At 45.6% G+C, this 23,195-nt stretch overlaps 1 protein-coding gene across 1 annotated transcript in view; it reads left to right on the forward strand.

The window, feature by feature from the left end:
* Positions 1 to 22,718, forward strand: part of KIAA1549L (KIAA1549 like) — a 266,784-nt gene extending 244,066 nt beyond the window's left edge. The window contains exons 18-21 of the mRNA XM_042958831.1: positions 10,188 to 10,285; positions 12,705 to 12,853; positions 14,008 to 14,159; positions 19,547 to 22,718. Of these exons, the coding sequence (XP_042814765.1) occupies positions 10,188 to 10,285; positions 12,705 to 12,853; positions 14,008 to 14,159; positions 19,547 to 19,828 (681 nt within the window). The 3' untranslated portion in view covers positions 19,829 to 22,718. The remainder of the gene's footprint in view (positions 1 to 10,187; positions 10,286 to 12,704; positions 12,854 to 14,007; positions 14,160 to 19,546) is intronic.
* The last annotated feature ends 477 nt before the right edge of the window (positions 22,719 to 23,195 follow it).

The raw sequence follows: 23,195 nt of genomic DNA on the forward strand, positions 1-23,195 counted from the left end.
GTCTCATTCATTACCATAGCATCTACAGATATCTTTTTTAAAAGATGGATAAGCCACAGACCATAATAAACAATGCAATGTGCATGTACAGATTCCATCCTTGTAATAGTTCATGACCCATCCCCAAGGGTTACTCATTAATAGAGCTTTATAAATTGTCATTGTGATATGTAATTACATAACAAAAGCCAACACTTTTTGAGTGTTTTAGTCATTAAGTATCGATCGTATGTATGTTAGCTCATTTATTTAGTCTTTACTACAACAAGCCACTGAGGTGGGTACTTGTTTTGTCCCTATTTTACAGATGAGGAAACTGAGGTTACACACTTGCTCAAGTCACACAGACAGGAAGGGGCACAGCTGGGACCCAAAGCCAGCTGTGTCCGGCTCCAGAGCCCATGTGCTTAACCGGCATGCTGTTCTCCCTTGTGCTATGTTGCATTGCCTCTTTCATTTGCAGTAGACTATTTGGGACATCTGTGGGCCTGTGGAGCCTTGTGATGATTTCACACCCCTACCCTCCGCGGTCCACACCACACAGGCACTTAATAAATTGCTGTTACGCTACATAACTACATAGCCTGCACACTAGTGTGAATTTCTTTATTGTTCTCCTTTGCTCCAGATTTCTCCTCTCCTCCAAGTCACTGAGATGTCTCCCCTTGACACTGCTCCTCATACCCTCTGTCCTTGAATGTCTGTGTCTAGCCTTACCTTTCCTGTTGGCTGAGTTGAACAGGACAGACTGAAGATCTGGGGTGGGGCGGCTGTGTTTGCTTGGGGCTATCATCACTGCAAGGCTTTGTCCTTAGGTTGGGAAGTGCAGAATTTCTGTTTCTATTCACTTCACAGTGACCAGCCCCTGGGAATTTGACTCAAACGCCGATTACACTCACAATAACTGATTTGTTATTAAGGATTCGAACTTACAAACCTGCAGTGAGAAGCTGGGTGACCACAGAGGCCAGAATACTTCCATTTGCTGGTCAGTGTGGTCTTTCGATAAGTAAAAGTCAGTCTAAGGAAAGTAAGACATTGTCAGGAGAGCTGGTTATTATTGGAGCCGTCTTCTCAGTCTCTGATACACAAATCTGGAGAGTACAGGCAATAAAGGACATAGGTAAACACCAGCCATCTTTTTTATATCCCATTTTCTGAGATATGGGTAGAATACGATGCAAAATTCTTCAAGTAATTTTTAAGCTAAAATAGAAGACTTTGGGGCAATGACCAGATCTTAAGAATATGAGTTAGCCTCCGCCATCAGGGAGGTTTGCTGGGTATGCCTTCCGGAAGTGTGTCAACAACTCTGGAGCCACATGCTCTCCTCAGTTGAAGTCCAAACATCCTTTTTTCCAGAAAGAGTCAGAATAATTCTCACTGAGCCTTACAAATCCATCAACTTTAAAACACTTCCCTTTGGGGGTGCCTGGATGGCTCAGTTGGTCAAGCGTCCCAACTTTGGCTCAGGTCATGATCTCGCAGTCCGTGGATACGAGCCTTGTGTTGCGCTCTGTGCTGAGAGCTTAGAGCCTGAAGCCTGCTTTGGATTCCATGTCTCCCTCTCTTTCTCTCTCTGCCTTCCCACACTCACGTTCTGTCTCTCTCTCTTTCTCAAAAATAAATAAACATTAAAAAAATAAATAAATAAAATACTTCCCTTTGGCCATCATGTTACTGTTTGCACAATTAGAACTTTCTGATTGTCCACTAAATTGGTACCCACCCTTATGGGGGAAAGAAGAGATTTTTCTCACTGAGATTGAGAAAACACACTGATCTCACCACATTTATAAGCAGCTCTTCAGTGTCTGTCCCCTGGGAAAATCACCTGTCTCTGTTCTGTATTGATTCACACTGACCTCAGTTTTGTTGGTTCATCCTTCTTGATCTCCATACACGGACCCCGTGCCTGGATTTTCCCTCAGTCCAGAGTAGAATGGCACACACCAGCTAAATGACCTTAGCCTGGGGCTATAGCTCTGAGCCTCAGATGCCTCAGCCATGAAATAGTGGTGATGAGAGGGCCACGGTAAGGATGAAGTGATCATTCATGTAAAATGCTTGGCACGGTCCTGCACCTGGTGAGCACCCACTGCTTGTTTGCTGATGTTTGTCAGAGGGCTTTCAGATGATGCCTAGCACCTCAAATTGCCTGAGAGATGGTAGTCATTATAATAAAAATATCCTGTCCTTTTCACAGAATTCCACTAGTTATATCCCTTTTCCTGACTCTGCTGACACTACTTCTATTCCTCCTCCTGCTCTATTAAATTCCTTTAAGAGCATGCTCCGGATGCCCCACCCGAGGGTCCCAGAGAAGCCCCACTTCTGGTTAAAGACGATTCTCAAGAACAGCTGGAGAATCTGGCTCTGGGTTGGAGGCTAGCTTCTGGGGATCCATAAAGAGGTCTGGTTTCAGAGAGAAAAAACATCCAGGATGAGTCTTCCAACTGCTGACAGAATCCACATCCATGATGCCTCAATTTAACAAAACCATCAAAAAATTTCTTATTTTTAGCACATATGAAGACCTAGATCATTCTGTTTGTTATAATTTGGGGTTGGCAGTTGTGCCAAGAAGGGCAAAAACATCAGCATTATACTCTTGAAAAATCAGGCCACCGAAAACTGGAAAAGAACTGAGAACACAGCAGAGAGATGGGCCATCAAACTGGAACAATATGAAAGGCAGTTCTTTTGTTATTAAGGCTTCCGCCTTTTTTTTCCTTTCTTTCTTTTTTTTTTTTTTTTTTTTTTGCCAACACACATGGTCCCTATTTTCATGAGAGGAGAAAATCACTAACAATACACAGTAGAAATAATGAGTCTCAACCCAAGTTCTTGCCGAGCCCCCTTGTGCTATGATAATGTGGAAATCAATAGAAAAGGTGGCAATTTAGGATGATAACTATGATTACTTTTCAGCTTCCCCAAAAGGAAGCACTGGGAGCTCGGCCGGAGGATAATTGGAAGCTGGTGGTTTTCAATGTGCTGGGCCAGCCTGATGTCATTTATGTCATGGAAAAGGTTACTGCTGGCAGCTTGGGACTCCTGCACCGCAGTCCTGAACATATTTCACCCCTTGAATCTGTGAAGAGATTGGACTTGACACCTAATGTCCCATCCAGTTTTGCCAGCAGCCCTAATGGGTCTGCACCAAGTGGAATGAAAACATCCTAAAGCCTTCCTGTGGGTGTCAGAGTAAGGGATCTGGAGAAAGGCAGCAGGGTTAAAACATCCTCCCCACTAGAGGCTTTCCAGAGCAATCAACGGTAATAATTATAACAACGTCAACAGCTGCCATCTGTTGAGCTCTCATTGCATATACCGGACACAAAGCTAAGTGCTGTGTAGACATCACCTCTTCTCATCTAACAAGCATCCTGTGAAGTCAATGTTATTATTATCCACGTGTACCCGGTGAGGAAACTGAGGCTCGGAGAAGTAAAGAAACATGCCCAAGGTCACACAGCTATCAAGGGCAGACACAAAGTGAGAACCTAGAGCTGACTTCAAAGACCACATGTTTTCCTCCCTTTGGCCCAGTGAGCCCAGGGATGTCCTGCAGACCCTGAGGAGACTCAAATCTCCAGAACTTCAGAGTGTGATCCTCTCATAAGGAAGCTGGCCCAGTTTGAGAGGGTTTTGTCCAACACTATCATTGCCGCTTATGAAGGAGACAACTCTATTAAAATGAAAATGAGAATCTTACAGCTTTTTTTCCTCCTCTCCCCTCAAAAACAAAACAAAAACCTTTGTTGATGAGATAGGCAGACATGTCAGGTATAAGTTTACATCCACCACAACATTTGGGTTCAAGAGATGATTATGTTTCTTCTATTTCTGTAAACCTGATTTGAATCTGTTCTGAGCTCCCATCTGGCCAGGTGGGTCAGAAATTCAATGTTTTTATTGGGTTCCCTCCACCTCTCATTGCTCAAAAGTCACTGGCGGTTTGAGGCAGTTGGACCACAGGGAGAGGGTCCATCCCGGCTCTGTTGATGGGGCATTGTCCAACTCTTGGGAGTCCTTGAAGGCAGGTCATGCTGTTATACCTAGGCTAGCCTTGGCATTGGGGATCTTTGCCTCTGGACTACCCTGAGAAAGCCTCCTTGAAAACCATCTGAGTACCGAACATCCAGCAAAGGCTCCAGGGGAAGGGAGAAAGGGAGGTAGGAGATGAAGTCTAGAGAATACTTAGCCCACAAAACTCAGAGGTGCAAGACATGTACTTTGATTTTTCGCTTATCTTCTCCATGTGCCAAAAGCTCAATTTCAGTTCAGGGTCTCCTTCTCTCCTCCTGGGTTAAGCTATTGAGGGGGCCTACATGATGCAAAGCATGGCGAGGGGGTGGGAAGAATCTGGTTCCAGTTTGTCCTCATCTAACTCCTCTGGCTGGCATCCCTGATAAGTCCTTGATTCCATCTAGTCTCCAGGTGTTGGTCCAGGTAGAGCACAGCTGTATCCTGGTCCTCTTGCTTGTAAGCAACTTCCAGACTCTCCCCCCCCCTTCCTTCCATGCTTCAGTATACTCATTCCCCCTCTTTGTCTCTCCCCTGGTGTCTCTGTCTCTCTCCCCCTCTGACACACACACACACACACACACACACACACACACACATCTATCCTTTCACCCTTTCTAGCATCTTCCTCATATTATCCTTTTCCCCCCTGTCTCCCCCCAGAGTGAGGCAGAACATAGAGCCCCCTTTCCAGACCCATCAGCATCTAAGCTCTCTGGCTTGCCTCCCACTCCCTCCCTTTCTTAACCCAAGGGTGTTTACCTCACCTAGGGGCAATAATCTAAACATACCTCACTTCTTCCAAATCTCTTCTTTTGGCATCAACTTTAGGTCTTGAGTGCTTTAGAGCTTAAGTTTTTGATATTTAAAATCCTAAACTCTTAGGGGGGCACCTGACTGGTTCAATTGGTTGAGCATATGACTCTTGATCTTGGGGTCATGAGTTAGACCCCCATGTTGGGTGTAGAGATTACTTTTAAAATAATAAAATAAAATTTAAATTAAAAAAATAAAATAAAATCCTAAACTTTTGCAATTCAATAGTTTTGACCATCAAAACTCCAATGAGGACTGGCTCTCACGCCTTCTTCATGGGCATCACCTTCCTTCCCTGGGGCAGGAAGGTAGGATGCCCTTGTTGCTTGGGGCAGGGGAAGGGCCCTGGACTTCAGGAATTGTGAGGTGAAAAAAGTCTTGATTACTACAGTTATTGTATCAAAATACTATCCTGTCTCAAAGGAAGAGAGTATTACTATAGAGGACCCAATGTGTGACAGATGTTACATTAACATATAAAATGAGTTTTTCAAACAGCCTTTAAAATGGGGGTATAATACTGTTAACCTCCATCACTAGTGAGAAAGCAGGCACAGGCAAGGTAAGTTGCTTGAGATCAAGCAGCTGGTAAGGATCAAGCCAGGATTCAACCCCAGTTTTGTCTGACTTCAAACCCATCCCCTCTACCACGATACCCCTAGCTCAGAATTGCAAGACAGTGCCCTTAACTGGCTGTGTGTTTTTAGACAAGTCAGTTTACCTCTCTGGCCTTTAGTATCCTCCTTGGTTAAGGTAAAGTATATGGTCTCAATGTCTCCTGCTCTCTTTCCAGTTCAAACCTTTTATGATTCCAGAGGCCTTGGAAGCCTTAGATATTGCTCTATCAGTAGCTCCTGGTAAACTAACAGATCAAGATAGGCACTGGATTTTTACTACAGGGTTAGTCTTCAATTACCAAGTCCTCTGTTTTCAACTAAATAGGAACTATCCTTCTGGAAGATTTTACCTCCTCCACCAGGATAAGAAGTTACAGCCACATGTAGACTTAGGTAGATACCTATTTAGCCTGGAAGTGGTATTGTCAGCATCAGCAGAATATACTCGAAGGGACACCATTCAGTGCAACCCAGCATGGTTAGCAGGTATGGAAAGACTCATGCATCCATTCTGACCTGGGGCTGGCCTCCAATGAGGGTGGGTTGACTTTGACCTGTCAGTCCTCCTTCCACCACCCATGCAAAGCCTGAGACCCCTGACCTGTTCCTGTAGGCACAAGCTGCCCTCTTGGACCTATCATGCCTATAGTGCTACCCTTCAGGTTGATCCTGATCACCTTCCCCCTTCTGGATGGGTGCACCTGCACAAGAAGGGACCAGCACCCAGTGGGTTTCACCTGGGTTCACTCTCTACTGGGGTTACTAGAGAGGATGGCCTTGACCCAACCCCATCACCTCCCACCCAAGAACATTACAACTGAACCTTTGAGTAGACTATGTAGTCCCCTTTTCCCCTTCTACTTTTACAACCAAACTTCTGAGCCCAAAGACTGGCCAGCCTACTCTAGTTACTCCCAGGCTCCTTCCACCTCAGAGACCTCAGACCTGTTTACAAAAACTACCTTCAATTCTGAGTCTTGGATCTCCTTTCTAGCTAGAGGCAGGGATCCCAAAAGATGGTGCCAGGCTGGGCACATTATGGCCACTGTCATGGAACTGGAAACTTGAAATCAGGCAACAGTTTTGAGGAATAGCTTCCAGTGAAATCCTAATCACAAAGCAGTCATCAGGAAGTCAAGGTTCCAGATACGTATCAAGAGAAATCAGAATGTGAAGCCAGGAGGGCTTAGAACTATGGGAAACCTGCACAGGGGGGAGGGGGGAGGTAGGAAGACACTGTGGGTGGGGATTCTCTCAGCCCCCAAGCACAGGGCACAAGTTCTGCTTTTTTATGTGGCCCCTGTGGCTACCCCAGGGCCCTGTAGATACAGCCCAAAGGAGACTGTGTGATCTCCTGCTCAGTCTTGCTTGTAACTGGCAAAATCTTCCAAAGAAGACAATTCCCTTGGTACTTATCAAAAGTTCAGAATTTTTAATCAATTCTTTGGTAAATCAATTTGCCATTGATTAAATCAAGAATTTAATCAGTTCTTTGGCTACAGGACAGACACAGGCATAGAAGGGCTTTTTCTTAGCTGGAAAACTATGTTGAGCAAAGAATAAGCCTTCCAGGAACCAGGGATAAAAATAAGTTGTCTGTCTCTCTACTGAGTATTGTGAGAGGCCAGAAGAGAGAAGAGGGGCTCTAAACCCCTTTCTCTATTTTGGGAAAGACATGTTCTTACTTGATGGTTTCTTGATAATAATGGAGTATAAGCTGGAAGGATGTCCCAAGACAATGATTTTCAAACTCTCTGCAAAACCTTAGAGTTCAGGGAGGTCCCAGGTTATCATCATGCAGGTAAGTGAAGGGCCAAATTCACCAGGGCACCGCCCCTCTCCCCAACTTCAACCAGAGAAGCCCTGCTTTGATCTAGTTATGTATTCAAGTTGTGTCAAAGCTATTTCATGGCTATAGAAGAGTTTGTTTGGAAGCCTGTGAGTTACTCCAATGCCTTATTTCACAAGGAAAATGAAAAACATCAACAAAAATGAGGTGCAGAGAGACTGTCTACAGAAAGTGAATGGCTGAATCAAGATGAGAATTTGGTCTCCTGGGTTTGGTTCACTCAACATTCATTGAGCAAATACTTATTTAGCACTATTCTGTGCAAAGCGTTTTGCTTTGTAAGGTAGGGGTAGCATGGTTGCTGAACCCCATCCTAGCTTAGGATCTAGTAGAGCTTCAGATTTTGGTTCCCAGAATCCTACCTTAGCGTACATAGTTTATTGATGCTTTAAAAAAAAAAAAAAAAAAAAAAAAGGAAATGCAACACGGTAATGTAGCTTTCCATATTGACTCAGCCAGTACCTCTAAACCTGGGCAAATGTTTTCTTTCATTCTTGTCCTAGAAAATTAGTATTGCTATTACACTCCTAGGCTAACAGTTTCTTTGAGCACTTTGCATTCATTCCATGGTCTTTTGGGTGACATTGAGAAGTCCCCATATTGTAGATAATATGCCTTTTCTCTCTGGCTGCTTTAAAGATGTTCTCTATGTCTCTGGTACTCTACAATTTCATTACAATGTATCTACATGTGTTTTATTTGTCCTGCTTGGGATCATCGTACTTCCTGAACTTATTAATCTACTGATTTTATCCATTCTGGAAAATTCTTAGTCATTGCTTCTTTGAATATTGCCTCTCTTCCTCTCTGGGACTTTGGGACTTTTAGACCTTCTTACTCTGTCCTCCATATATTTTTTTTTTACTTCTCTTTTATATATCCTATCTCCTTATGTCTTTGTGCTTCATTCTTAGTAATTTCCTCAATTCCGTTTTCTAGTTTATTAATATTCTCTTCATCTGTGGCACATCGATTACTTAATTCCCCTATGTTGAGTGTTTTCTTTCAGTAATTACACTTCACTCCTAAAAGTTCTAATTGTTCTTTCTCAAATCTGCCAGATCATTCCTGATAGTTTCTCTGTCTGGTCTTTTTTTTTTTTTTTTACATTTTTTACCTTTCTGTTTTCTGTTTTGTATCTGGAAATTTTTAACTCTTAAGTCCTTAAAGATCTAAATATGTCGTTCATTTGTTTGTTTGTTTGTTTTTCTCCTGACTCTCACCTATGTTTTCTGGTCTTTGATGATGAGCTATTATTTGCTCATCTTAATCTATGCCGATCCTGAGAGCCTGGTTTAGGGAAATCTCCTCCAAACAGGACTTAGAATTGCTCCTGCCTGAGTGCTACCAGCCTCCCTCTGTGAAAGGGACCAATGTCAGCTCCTTCCAGGTTGATTGTGAGTGTCTCAGTTCCACCTGTCCCATCCCCTTGCCCTGTCCTGAAGCTTGCTCTCTTAATCATTTGCCAACATGCACTTGTCTTCCAGGCAACACCCCTCACCTTTCATATTTGCTTACTACTCACTATTTCTACCTCTGGTTTCAGCACATGGTTTTGTTTTAGTTGGCTGAGGTGTGTGCTGGGGCAGGGGTACGGGTAGTGGGTAGGGTCCTTGAGCTTTCCCTTACATCTTGCAATTCCCACAGTGCATCAAGAAGCATGTTTCATCTAGGATCTAAGCCCTTAAAAGTATGTAGTCTGCCATAACGCTGGGAAGAAGACCTCATTCAGTTCAAAGAACCCTATTTATGGATTCCCTCTGCTGCTGCTTTTTGTCCTGAAGCCTTCGGGCTTAAAGTCTTGTCAGCTTGTTCCTCAAGAGATCTAGCAGGCATGATACCTAAAGAAAAAGATGAATGAGAAGCACAAGTTAAGCTTTGTCTTGCCAGAGAGCATTTCTAGATTTTCTCTCGCTAAAGGAGGCTGTGGCCTGGCTCTCTGATCCTGTCTATCCTCTGACTGTTTTCATTTTATCCCCTCACGTGTTGATTAAAGTCTTCGCTTTCATGACAGTTCCAATCCTTTATCTTTGAATAGTGCTTTATAGATTGTGAAATACTTAAACATACACCGACTTGCCTGATCTTCTTAGCAGCCCTCTGAGCAAGGCATCCTTGTCCCCACTTTGGAAGAGGACAGCAAGGCCCAGAGAGGTCACCCAACTTGCTTAGGGACATACAGTCTATTTGTCAGCAAACTAGGACCTCCACCCATACTTCCTGATTCTAAAGCCATCCCTTCCCCCCCAACTAAATCTGCTTTCCACGAGTGACAAAGTAAAACGCAATCAGTGATTCATTCATTCCTTCATTCATTCATTTATTCATTTATTTATTGATCATACATGATCTACCAGGCACTGTTGCAGGCATGAGGATATAGCTGACAGCAAAGCCCTTCCCACATTACAGTCCAGCTGGTGGCAGGAAATACCTAAACAAGCAATGATATAATACCATAGGGTGACAATTGCTATGGCAAAAAATAAAGCAGAATATGGAGAGAGAGTAAATGGGGCTCTAGGGGAACATGGGGCTGGCTGAATGAGATGAAGGAAGGAACCATGGGAAGGATTAGGAGAAAAGCGTCCCGGGGGAAGAAGCAGCACATACAAAAGCTGGAGGCAGGAAAGAACTTGGCTTATTCTAAGATCAATCGAAGGACTCCGTGACTACAATGGCCCAAGCAAAGGGGAGCCTGGCTGGAGATGAGATGTAAGAGGGGACTGGGGAACATAAGGAAGATCAGGGGAGATTTTGAGGAAGGCAGGAAAACCTGACCTGGGAGTCTGCTTTCCTTTTCAGTAAGAAGAACCTGTGTGTTGATGGACACTGCATTTTAACAGATCTTCCTCTACTGCTCGTCTATTTCACAGGCATACAGGTTTTCCCAGCTTCCTGAAATGGTCATGGGCTCTCCCCCTCCACCTGTACCTCCCCGGACTGGCCCTGTGGCTGTTGCTTCTCTCAGGCGGTAACACATTCCTTTCTTTGCTTTGCTTGGAATGTTTGGAGATTTGTTCCTGTGTACCCTGACCTGACACATCTCCTTCATGGCCGTCCCACTGAGGGTGCAATCACCTGTACAGACAACCTCGTGCCTGGGGTGCTCCAAGTACCATGAAGGAAGTGGGAGCACAGAGAGGGTTCACCAACTTTCTTATCATTTGACATGGGAAGTCCTTTAGAACCCACAACTGAAGAAACTCAAGGTCAACCAACCCATACCATAGAAGCCCCATACCCTTACCTTCAACATCTAAAAATTATTCCAGCTCAGGCCACTCCAACGGTTGCCTCCAGTCTGGGCCCCTCCTGGCACATGTGTGTACCCAGAAGTCCCTTTGTTGTTTAGGGGTGGTGGCTAAGAGGCCAGGGAGCAGCATGTCTGGGCACCCAGCCTAACTCATGACTTCCAAGATGGGAGGCTGAGAGCACATGAACTCAGATATGTATAAACGTATTAACTCAGATATAAAGATATAACTCAGATATGATAAAGATATTGTCTTTGTGATCTTATAAAAAGCACATGTTTTAGATAAAGATAGGCAAGAAACACAAAATCCATGAGTGCTGGGAGATGCTGGAATAGGCATCAGGTCCAGGGTTAAAGAAACAACTGTGCCCTGGGATAGGTATGATCCCCTGCCCTGGCCCTCCTACCCTAGCCTCCCCCAACATGCTAGCCACACCTTATCTGTGGACCACAGGTCTGAACTTTGTGAAAATGGTGAAGAAAAATGAGTTTTTCCTCCAAAATGTCCCTGCCCTCATTTCCCGCAGTTTAGAATGCCAGGCCGTGTGTAGACACCAGCCCTTGACTCCAGTCGAGCTCAGAGTGGGTTGGGAAGCAGCACACCAGGGTTCTATCCTAACCCTGTATAAAACCCTGGGCAAGTTGCCTCAACTCTCTGGCCCCTGTTTCCTTACTGTAAAATGAGGGAGACGACCTAACTGATCGCAGAGATTCTAGGATTCCTCCAAGGGGGCTAAGTGTATGGGGCAGAACACGGGAGTTTTCCTCAGAAGGGTTTTCTAAACTAGTAGCAGATGCCTGGAATAGTATCTGGGAAGCCAGGGCTGTGGGAGAGATCAACCAAGAGAAAGATGGAGGGATCAAGAAAGGAAGGGAGACCCCACATTACTGAGCCTCCAGCAGCCACCCTGATGTAGGGTCAAATCATCACAGCCTCTGTGTTTAACCCCCCCCCCTGGGCAATACTGGGAAGCCTCAATTACTCCTGATGGTTCTGAATGCCAGGAACTTCACATCAGTCATTTGTGGCCCATTTGCTGAAGGCCAGTATCTGTTTCTTATTTCTTACCCACCAGTCTCTTCCCCTGCCCTTCCACCCTGTCTACCGTCTTGCCAAATATCAGCAGGTCACTGCTTTCCATATAGACCCAGACGATTAGACCACGGAGGAGCCTCGGAGAGGGGGTCATCCACCCCTTTTGTTTCACAGACCAGGAAACTGAGGCTGAGCGAGGGGAGGTAGCTAGAACCCACACTCCCGCCTCCTGGTCTGGCTGCGGTGCTGTGGCTCTGTTCTGCTATTACAGTGACAGACACTTGGCTGCTCAGAGCTGGCAGCCTGCCACCTGCTGTGGCTGTCTTTGCCTCCTTCCATTTTAATTTTAGGAGCCTGAAATCCCTCTGTGAAGGGGAGGTTAGAGACTGGCTAAAGCACCCTTTATTAGAGGGGAGAAGCTGGCACCCGTGGAGCCCAGGCAGCCCTCTTCTCACTGGCATTCTGAGCACTAAGTGGAAATATGATGTGTTTAATGGGCCGGATTCTCTGCTCGCCTGTGGGATCGGGGGACAAAAAGTGTTCTGTCATTCATAACGCCTAGAAAGTGCTAGGCTCCTGCTTCCGGGAGCAGTCCAAGCTTCTCAGAGCCTTGGGCTTCTTGCTACCACCAGCAGCAGGAAACTGTGGTCCTCTGGCCCTCGCAGGTCACCAGCCCTGGTGTCTGGAGGGGGTGCGACCAGGCACTCCAGACGGAGCCTTCTCATTGGCTGCTGATGATGTCATCCCCCCAGGTCGACCATCCCCAGCTAATACCCAGCGCTAATTGCCTGGCTTATTTATGTGGAAATTAAGTGTGCTACTCCCCAGAGACACAAGAGCCACCCTCGGGGGAGCACTGACCTTGAATATCTAAAAATGACTTAAGTTTGGGCCACCACAACCGCTGCTCCAACTCCAGACGCGCTTGGCCTTCTTTGTTATTCAGGGGAGGGGGGGCGGCACATCCAGGCCTGAGGACCCCCACCCTCTTGGGGCTTGGAGACCGCCAAGGTCCCCTGAGGCGACCCCCAGAGGTGCAAGCGGTGGGAACCTCGCCTTGGGTGGGAGCGGCTAACGCAGCCCCTCTGCACCCCCCAGGTCCACCTCGGACGTGGGCAGCAAGACCAGGATGGCCGAGTCCGCAGGGCCCGAACCGGCCCAGCTGCACGACAGCCCCTCCTTCGCGCAGGTGTCCAGAGGCCCCGTGTCCGTGGCGCAGTTGGACCAGTCGGCTTTAAATTACTCAGGTGGGCAAGAGGAGAAACGCTGAAAAAGGCCAGTGCTGTACCCCAGCCCCACCCCGGTGCCGTGCTCTTTGCACTCCCGCACCCCCCAAATCCACACAAGCCATCTGCTCCCTGTCATCCTTAGCAATCCAGGCAACTGTGTGTCTGACTTCAGTAGCTCTGGTTGGAAGAGCTACTGTTCTATTTCTTTAAAAAATCTGAAATATGACAAAATATTAAGGTATGCTACAGTAAGGGTATATGCTAACATTTGCCAGACTTCAGGGTTTCTTTTTAAATTATTATGTATCTTTAAAGCATTGCAGACAGAACCCTCCAGCTCTATCTCATTCCCCGTCTTCCCAGACGTAATCCCAGTTCTTAAATTGAGGGTGCTTTTTGCTACATATGTGTGCATATCCAATAGTGCATATTAAATGCTTTTGTTATTTTACATGTATACGAGTGATATCAAACCATACATTTCCTTCTGCATTTGTTTTCTTGACTCAGCATTGTTTTCAGGATGGGTACATGTTGGTCTAGTTGATTTGTTTAAACTGCCACATGGTATTGAATGATATGACATGCCAGTTTAACCTTTCCCCTAATGAGGGACATATTGGTTGTTTCCAGTCTTTTGCTATTAGAAACAATGCTGAAATTAACCCCAAGGTTTTTTCATGCCCTGATCGCTTTTTTAGTCTATTCAAAGCATGCCTTTTAGACTAAAACTGCGAACACTTAATCGTCAACACTTAACTAAAGAATTCACCGTGTCCGGAAATTCCATCAGTGGAATCCATTCCTTTTGGTTCCTTTTCTGGGATTTTTTAAAAACACCCATTCTCCCTGGAGAAACGTATCTGGACACTAAGGTGTCCCTTCTTCTTGCCAGTAGGTCAGGGGTGTTGGGATGGGGATGGGGGAGTTGGTGAGGGTTCAGCAAGGGGAGTTGGGCCATCATTTCTCTAGAAAACCAGGTCTGAATCATAGCAGATGACTGGGCAGGTGGGCAAGGCTAGGGCTGCAGGTAGAGGTCTGCTCCACACCTCATTTTCCCCTCCCCCCATGCCAGAGTTCGCCGTTTGCCAGCTTCCCCCAGCTTTGTGCGAATGTCAGCCCGGTAGGTGGGATGCTGGCCTAATCCTCCCCATCCATCTCCTCCATGCCAGGTAATACGGTGCCGGCAGTGTTCGCCATCCCAGCTGCCAACAGACCTGGCTTCACCGGCTATTTCATCCCAACGCCTCCCTCGTCCTACAGAAACCAGGCCTGGATGTCCTATGCAGGAGAGAATGAGCTCCCAAGCCAGTGGGCCGATTCGGTGAGAGCCTCGCTGATTCCCTCACAGCCTTACCTGCTGGACACACTTTAGGGAGAAAACAGATGAGAGGTTGAGACAGCGTTTTGTTATCTCTGCCCCCTTCCCACCAACCAGGTGGCTGACATCAAGCATTTTAGTGGAGACAGTGTAGTCAAGTGGGATGTCTTTTGAGAGAAAACTTGAGACCCACCTTCCGGTCTGGATTCTACCTCATTCTAGCAGGGCGTCCTTAGTCAAATAAATTTTCATTGTAACCATCATTTTTTGAGTATTTTCTATGTGCCAGACATCATGTTAGATGTTTTATTTATATTATCTTATTCTTCACAACAATCCTATCCGGTAGGTATTATTATTCCCATGATGTGTCCCATTTTGCAAATGAAGAAACTGAGGCCTAGTCAGGTGACATGACTGTCTAAAGCCACACAGCTTTAAACCAATAATAATAATAATAATAATAATAATAATAATAAAAATAAAGCCACACAGCTTTCATAAGGTGCTAAGGCCAAAATTCAAACCTTCATTGGTCTGTTTCCAAAGCCTTTATTAAATTTGTTCCTTTTAGTTTTAAAATTCTGTAAAAATTTTAGATGGAGTATCAGAAGATATAGTTTTAGAAACTCAAGATTGAATTACTTTGCACATAGATCCTAAGGCATCCTGCCTGACTTCCAGCAAAGGGTTGTGTTGTTGTGACCCCCTGGTTCCATGCTCTATCATAAGTAGGAGCATATGGCACAGTGGACCTGGCCCGGCCTAGACCAAAGAGGGCAGCAGCCAGATGAACCTGGATAGTCACACCCAGACCTGTCTCGGAGTCACCTGTCAAGGGCTGCTAAGTGAGAAAACCAAGCAAATGAAAACATCACAATGCTGGCCTCTGGTGTGGGTTGCCCCAACCCCTCTGTGTTGTCATCCATCATGGATAAGAAAGGCAGGCTGTCTCCCAGACTTAACTTGAGGGTCACCTGGGGATGAGTGTCATTTTAGGGTTTGGTCTCAACATTTGAAATATATCCTAGATTTATCAAACATCTAGCCCAAGGCCTGGGTCATCTTTTCTCTCTGTCTAAAACCCTGAGGTTCATACCTTTTACCCCTACAGGTTCAACTCAGCCTCAGCATTGGTGTCTATTCTTAGGGTAGTGATGCCACGTCTAAACAACATCATTGGGGTAAAACTATCCTACATATATTAATTTTCCTGATGATCAAAGCTTATCCCTTTAATTTTCAAAATATTTAAAAATGCATACTATCTTGCATTAAAAAATTCTGGAATGAATTATATCTCCCCTCCCCTCCTTTAAAAGAGGAATGTAATTTGAATTGTCTTTAAAAAATGATTCAGCATCATTAGGATGCCTTACTATACTAAAATGACATTTGCAAGATGAGCTCTGATGGTAGGATTATCGCCCCTACATCAGACATCTCCAAAATACTATAATTTTTGAAGTTATTACAACATTCAATATGATTTTTCTTTCTTTGACCTTGCTCCCAACAGAGCTTATATTGCTGTCAGTGTCCCCACTTCCACAGATATACTCACCTTAAATATGCTTTTCCTAATGGGCTATTTTCTGCAAATGGGGCATGTCTGAGCTCATTAGAATTATTTGTCAAATTGGAGTAAATAAGCTTTAAGAGTAACTTGTAAGGATTCCCTATTGTTAAGTCTACAAATCTTTTTTTATTTTTTTTTAATGTTTATTTGAGAGAGAGAGTGAGAGAGTTGGGGAGGGGCAGAGAGAGAAGGAGACACAGAATCCAAAGCAGGCTCCAGGCTCTGAGCTGTCAGCACAGAGCCAAAAACAGGGCTTGAACTCACGAACCGTGAGATCATGAGCTGAGCTGAAGTCGGATGCTTAACCACCTGAACCACCCAGGTGCCCCAAGTCTACAAATCTTAATGTGAGACTTTATGGCATCTGGTTTGGTTGTTTGTGGGCTTTTTTTTCTTCCTTTGTCGTGCTCAGCTGTTTTAAATAGCTAAAATCACTGGGTATGAGTTGATCAATTCAGAGCTTACTTGACTCCATAATTCCACTTACAGTCTAAACATAATGTGTGCTTTTCAGAAAGTAGATGATACTTAACTTGTGCTAATTAAACAGTAAATCTACAGCTTTGTCGGTTCACCCTCTGTATGGAAAGTTCCAGTGGGTACTCTGGAGGAGTCAACAGAAGTGTTTTCCAAAACCTCTTGCTCTCAAGACACAGATGATAGCTTAGCTGGGCTAATGGTGACTTCCAGATGCCTTTGGGTTCATATTGCCTTAAAGATGAAGGAACAAGAACCCAGCAAATCAAAACCTAACCTTCCTAATGGGATGATCTGATCATTCTGGGCCCATCCTCTCAGTATTAGGGAGAGTTAGTTTTCTATTAGTTGTTTTTAAGAGGAACGTGATCACCACAACCTAAATGGGTCTTTGCTGGGGCCCAGTTACCACCTGCAGTTAAGCAGAGAGGTTGTGCCCATGCAGGAACCACACTGGGGAGGAGAACAGGTGATTTCTCACATGTGAAAGAAAGTGCAGGAAGCTCAGAGAGACTGAGCTTGTCAGCTTGAGAAATTGGGACAGGGATGGTGTCCGCTTCCACATCCATCTGAGAAGGAGAAAGGTCCCACCATCATTTGGGTGTCTGACCTTCCCGATCCCAGGTCTCCAGACTTCAGGAGTAAGCTCAGATAAAATCACCTCAACCTGGCTTGACAAATAGGTTTCATCCTTGGAGCTGGATGGAGAAGGATTGGGAGGGGTGTGCTGTGATCAACAGGTGATGCCTGCCATGGGCACTGCCTAGGAAAGGGGCGGTTTTTGCCAGTCCTGAATTTTGGCCAGCAAGATGTGATGGCTCCAGCCTGAATCTACTGTAAGAGAGGAAGAACTTCTCGTCTCTTCGTCTTCTCTGCTTCTGGATATTACCCTGAGGGCACTCCAGTGGAGTCAGGTATCCCTTGCCTGTCCCAGCCATTGGTACCAAGATGCTTGATGCTGTAGAACTGAGGGATCTCAAGAGTTGGACGCTCACTCTAAGCTCCAGCTAAATTTGGAATGCAGAGAAAGGAGATATGACAGCTTCCCTCACAAACATATGGCACCAGCGGGTCATCCTCCAGTGATTTTCCAACTGTGTTCCTCAGAACCCCGAGTTCTATGAGACTCCCTGCTGTGTACCATGCATAATTCTGGGCACTGGTACACAGTGATAAGCAAGCAAGACACAGTTTTGCCTTGACGAAGTTGGTGGCCTGAGACAGGTGTTGGCATCTTGGGTGATGGCTGTTACTCTAGAGAAACTGCACGGAAGCACCTTACAGGGAGCCCTTGGCTAACGTAGGGCAGGGAAAGGTGTCCTGGAAGAATGAACGTTTGCGCTGAGACGTGATGGGCAAGTCCCCTATCCTGGCTGTGGATCTGCTTCCCTCCGGTCACCTCCTGCACACTCCTAGTGCTTGTGGACCAAGGACATGGACAGCTCAACTCTGGTTTTCCTCTAAGGTGTAAGGGAAATATGCACAGCCCTCACCCACCATTAGTACCCATTTGCCACTTTGTCTTTCTTATCAGGTCTTGGGAAATTAAAGCCCCAAACTTTGGGACATCCATCCTATTACTTCTTCCCTCACTCCGGTCCCCATAGGCCCTCACCTAGGCCATTGACGTAGCCTCACATCTCTCCTCTTGACCTCCAGTGGGTCTACCTCAAGAGTGTCCTTTCTAGAATACAGGCCCCTCCTCTGCCTGATGCGCACTGGTGGCTCCCTGGCCAGGTGTCAGGCATCCATCTCAGAAAGCTGCCTTCCCAGGAGGGCTTGTCAGAACATCCCAAGCGGGGAGTAGAAGGAGGCCACTTTCCTGCTAAATATTCACCCGTCCAAAATTTCTGACTCTTCACCCAACCCATCCTACTCCATCCTCACCAGAGCCCAGACAAGTATCTCTGTAAAGAATGGAAACATGCTGTATTCCTCAGAAGTGTGCCATAGAAAACTAGACTCTGTAACCTGGCACTTGGTGGCTTTCTGATCTGGCCCTGCCCATCTGTCTTTCCTGAGCTCCTTCCATACGCTGTACATCCTCTCTGGTCAGACGAAACTCCCAAAGCATCCCTGCATCCCCGTGCACACCCAACCTTTGCCTTTGCTTTTCCTCTGCTTGGAAGCCCCTCCCAACTTGTTTTCCTGGCAAGGGCCTATTCATCTTCCAGACACAGCTAAGCTGCTGCTCCCCGAAAGCCGCCTGACTCCCCACACGTGTCCATTCCTCACAGCACCCTGTGCCTACGTTGTCCACAGGCATTCACCCCACAGGCTTCCAACTAGCATTATGGGATATAAAGGCCTTTTGTGGATTGCCCTTGAACAGCATCCCCATGTGTGGCACTGTTTCTGTGGGAAAGTTGATCCTGAATTGCAGATCACTGACTTGTCCTTATTACTAGATATGTCCATATATTTAAGCACAGAAGTATGTGTCTTCCACTTTTTTTTTAATTTTTCTTTTTAACGTTTATTTTATTTTTGAGACAGAGAGAGACAGAGCATGAACGGGGGAGGGTCAGAGAGAGAGAGTGAGACACAGAATCTGAAACAGGCTCCAGGCTCTGAGCAGTCAGCACAGAGCCCGACGCGGGGCTCGAACTCACAGACCGCGAGATCATGACCTGAGCCGAAGTCGGACGCTTAACCGACTGAGCCGCCCAGGTGCCCCTGTGTCTTCCACTTTTAATGAAAAGAAGAAATTTTTCAAGAAACCAAGATCATATCCCAGATCCGAGACAGTACAGTGATTAACTCCCAGCCCTTGGCATCAGACAGACCTGCTCAAAGCATATCTGAGTGGCTTGTTAACCATGTCACCTGAGACTGTGACACACTTTTCTTCAGTGTCCTCTTCTGTAAAACAAGGATAACAACATCTATCTCCTAGGTTGTTACTTTGAGAATTAAGTGAGATAATGTGTGGAAAGCCCTAAGCATAGGACTCCTTCAGTGTTAGCAGTTATCGTTGGGAATAAATCCCTGAGTCCTTTGAGGTCCATAAAGAACAGTACTTCTGTTTGCTGGATTGTGCTTATGTTAAAAAGGTAGGCAGATAGATTCAGGTGGAGACTCGGGCATGTTCCAGCTGTTTATAGCAACCTTCAAAACACCTACTTAATTCATCCAACCAGCATATCCAGCGAGTCCAAATTACCTATTTTCTAAACAGACTCCAGGTTTTTTATGTGCACGGTGGTCTCCCATTTTCTTCTGGATCTCTTTCGTTGCCTTCAGTCCCCTCCTGCGTCCAGTATCAAGCGTGTCCTGTGACTTGAACCCCTTCCTAATCCCGGGCCCTTCTCTTCTCTCCCGACACCCTCTGCAGGTCCCCCTCCCAGGGTACATCGAGGCTTACCCCCGGTCACGTTATCAGCAAAACTCTCCCTCCAGGCTCCCTCGCCAGTACAGCCAGCCAGCAGGCATGCACCCCAGCCTGGAGCAGGCCCCGGTGCCATCCGCAGCGGCCTCGCAGCAGAGCCTCACCGAGAACGACCCGTCTGACACTCCCCTGACCAACATCTCCACGGCGGCCCTCGTGAAGGCCATCCGGGAAGAGGTGGCCAAGCTGGCCAAGAAACAGACAGACATGTTTGAGTTCCAGGTCTAATGCCTTAGCCCCGTGGGACTTCCAGACTCTGAGGAAGCCGTCTTCTGCTTTCTCAGCCTAACGTGTTGGGACTTGAGGCATAGACCGTGTGTGAGTCTTTCTCACCCTCAGTCTCTGAACAGGTGAACAGTGGGGCTTCTGGGCAACAGAGGAGACTCTTGAACAACTTGATTCTTGGCTTATTCAACTGATTGTATGTCAAGAAGTCCCTGTGTGGGACCATATGTTTGATAATCTGTGAAGTTAAATGTTTGAACTGTGGGTGTATTTCCCTTTGGAGCCTTAGTCACAAGAGACACTAACTAATCTGCAGATCCCTATCCAATGCCACATTTTAATAAATCACCAGAAGGGGGAGAACATTGCTCTGTCTTCGGTGAGTTCTGCATGTTAACTCTGTTTCTGTGTTAAAGGCAATGCAGGCATCTGATTAAGCACCAGACTGTACTCTCTCTCATTCAGCCATGACTGTAATTGTTAAAATCTCCTCCGGTCTGTAAAGGAGGCACGGACTCCAGCCAAGAAACTTCAGTCCTTTTCTTTCAAAGGTTCATATTCAGATGAAGTGGATCAAAATCAGGACTGTCGATGACTGTACCTATAAATAGTCCTGACTCTTTTGTCCTTCCATTAACTAAACAAAGGCTGAGAAAGAGAGCAGATGAGAGGGAATGGCGGATTCGTGTTGACAAGTTTCTGAAGAGGTGTTGTTGTTTTGGAACTTGAGCACCCCGCACATTGGGATCTCACTGAAAGAGAATTGGTGCTAAGAGCTTTTAAGATCCTACAAAAGAAAAACAGTCATTTGTGGAGGTTTTTCTTTGCTTTGCAATGAAGGTGGCCTGAGAACAAGTTTCTCTCTTTTTTGAGATAATGGATACATGGACTTTGACAGGAAAACCTCTGTCTCTTCAACAGCGATGTCCAGCATGTGCTGCTGAGCGATACAGAAGGAAGTAGCAATTGATGCCTGTTTGAAGCAGAAAGAGTGGACTCCTCGGTCTCCCCAGGCTGCAGCCTCTGTTTATAGGAGCTTCTGAATGTAGAAAATCTGTTGACTTACATTTAAATGTAAATAACATTTTTTTTTAAGTGTATGGAGTTTGCCAGTTCCCTCCCTCCACGCCCCTGTAGTTAATGGATGCAGGAGGACATTTGCTGAAAGGACAGGGCTGCTGACCTTGTGACCGTGATGTGGTAAATGACATTCCCTGGCATGGTGAGTCAGCTTCTAGAGCTCTGGGTGGACACTGCCTCACAGCCCTGAGGCACCAGCTGCTGACTGTCAGTGCAAAAGTAAAACTTCAGGTAGCCCAGGAGAGGGAACACTCTGGTTCCCTCACCAACTCTGCTGGGGCTTACCTGGTGTCTGTTGGAGAACAAGGTCCTGTCCTGCCTTCACCCATGACCCATCTAGCTTCAGCTGTGTCCATGCCTTCTTGAGCCCATCTTTCCATTTCCCTCATGAGTTTCTTTGGTCTTTACAGAGAGAAGGTAGAAATTTAAAAGTTGAGAGAAGAGTAGGAGTGGAACTGATTAGAATGGGAGATTCAAACTGTCAAAGCACAGACTTTTCAAAGAAGCTGTTTTTATTTCCCAATGGCAAATTGCCCTTTCTGGAAAGTTCCGGAGATGATGTGTCATGGTATCCCCAGACAAGTCTCTTGTTCAGATGATATTAGGTAGTGTCCTTTTGGTATGCTGGTTGATCTTTCATAGTGTTAGTTTTTTGTTACTTAAAAAAAAAATCAGCTATAAATAAAATGTATTTTTGTAATTTCCATGTGTATATATGGTATATTTCTACCAATGGCCAGTTGTTGTAGTCCAAAACCTAAATCAGCTTGCAAAACACTGTGGATGGTGCAAGATTTTATTGACAGATTAACACAATGCCTAAGTCTATCCAAATAGGTATTCAATGCACTTGAATGAACAAAGAGCCAAAGAAACTCAGCCTTTTCATGCAAATGGTATGAGTCTGATAAAGTCAGCCACATTGTCCCGCCTTATCAATAATATTAATATTTCATCAGTGCAATGATATCAACCCAGTACTTTGTCTACTTGGTAAATGCCTGGAAATCCTGTATGTGACAATGAAGTTTCAAGACCTTAGTGTAATTAAAATATATGCTTCAAAGACAATGTCTGAGCTTTGGATATTCCAGTGACTTACAGAGAATGAGCCTACAGTCTGCAGTGGTGTGGCCCCAGCTTGCTAAGAGGATGGAGAAACAAATCATTGCAGTCTTTGCAGAACCCCATGAAATATTGAGTTCATCAACTGAGACGACTAAAAATATAGCGTGCTAAGTCAGACACTCTGATAAACTAGACACCACAGGTTTAAGAAAAGTATATGGAAGGAAAACCTTAAGTTGAAAAGAAATCAATCTGTTCATGTTTTTTTCCACCAATGGGGAGACAGCTGCCATTGCCAGATTTTCTGTGATTAATATGTGGTCCCTTCTCTGAAGAGTCTCCTGGTGTCATGGAGGGGACAGACGCCTGGACAGCTGCCTCTGAGGAAAGGCAGAAGTGCCTCATGGAGGCAAAAATAGAGTCCCGTGAGAGCCCAGGGGCTCTATGTTCCTCATGACCCTCCAGACAGTCGAAGAAGCCACAGAGGACCTTGGCAATCTCGGAGAAGGAATCAGAAGTCCAGAAAAGTGGAGTGACCTCCTGGAGGATTCCACCCCAAGCCTGCTGATTCATGATTCAACTTGCTTTCCATTTCACCATGCTGCCTGCACGCTTGTCTGTGATGCGTTTCTTGAACTGTGCTAGGAAGTTTAAAAAGTAGACAAGGGTCATGTGAGGGACGCCCTATGTTCTTGTGAAGAAAAAAAAGATGATTGGATATGTAAAGGACTTCAGATAAAGTGTATAGAGGACGATGCATTTGTGGCATAATAAACACTTTTTGGAACTTGTTTTGATGTGAGTTTTCTGCCTTCATGAAAAGAAATGCATTTGGGCTTTTTCCAGAGAGTGCCATTGAGGAAACGGTGTTCTCAGCTGCTGTTCAAGACTGCAGGGGAGCAGTCCTCTCTCAGTGCCATGTATCCAAACAAGCAGGCGGTGAGGCCATGACAGCTTGTCATTATGAGGTAGCAGATTCTATGCTATGCATTAGGAGAGGCAGTCCCATGGTGCAAGAACATGAAAGTCTATTGTGTGCCCTGGTACCTATGATCTGAGAGGGCAGTGGTTACCTATGCAACAGCAAGTTTCCTCTTTCAGGGTGTGCTATTGTGCTATGGACTTAATGTTGTGTCTCAACCCCCACCCCACACCCCACCCCCGCCTTCATATGTTGAAATCCTAATCCCGATGTGATGCTATTAGGAGGTGGGGGCCTTGG

Source organism: Panthera tigris, chromosome D1, assembly GCF_018350195.1.
Source record: "Panthera tigris isolate Pti1 chromosome D1, P.tigris_Pti1_mat1.1, whole genome shotgun sequence".
Lineage (NCBI taxonomy): Eukaryota > Metazoa > Chordata > Mammalia > Carnivora > Felidae > Panthera > Panthera tigris.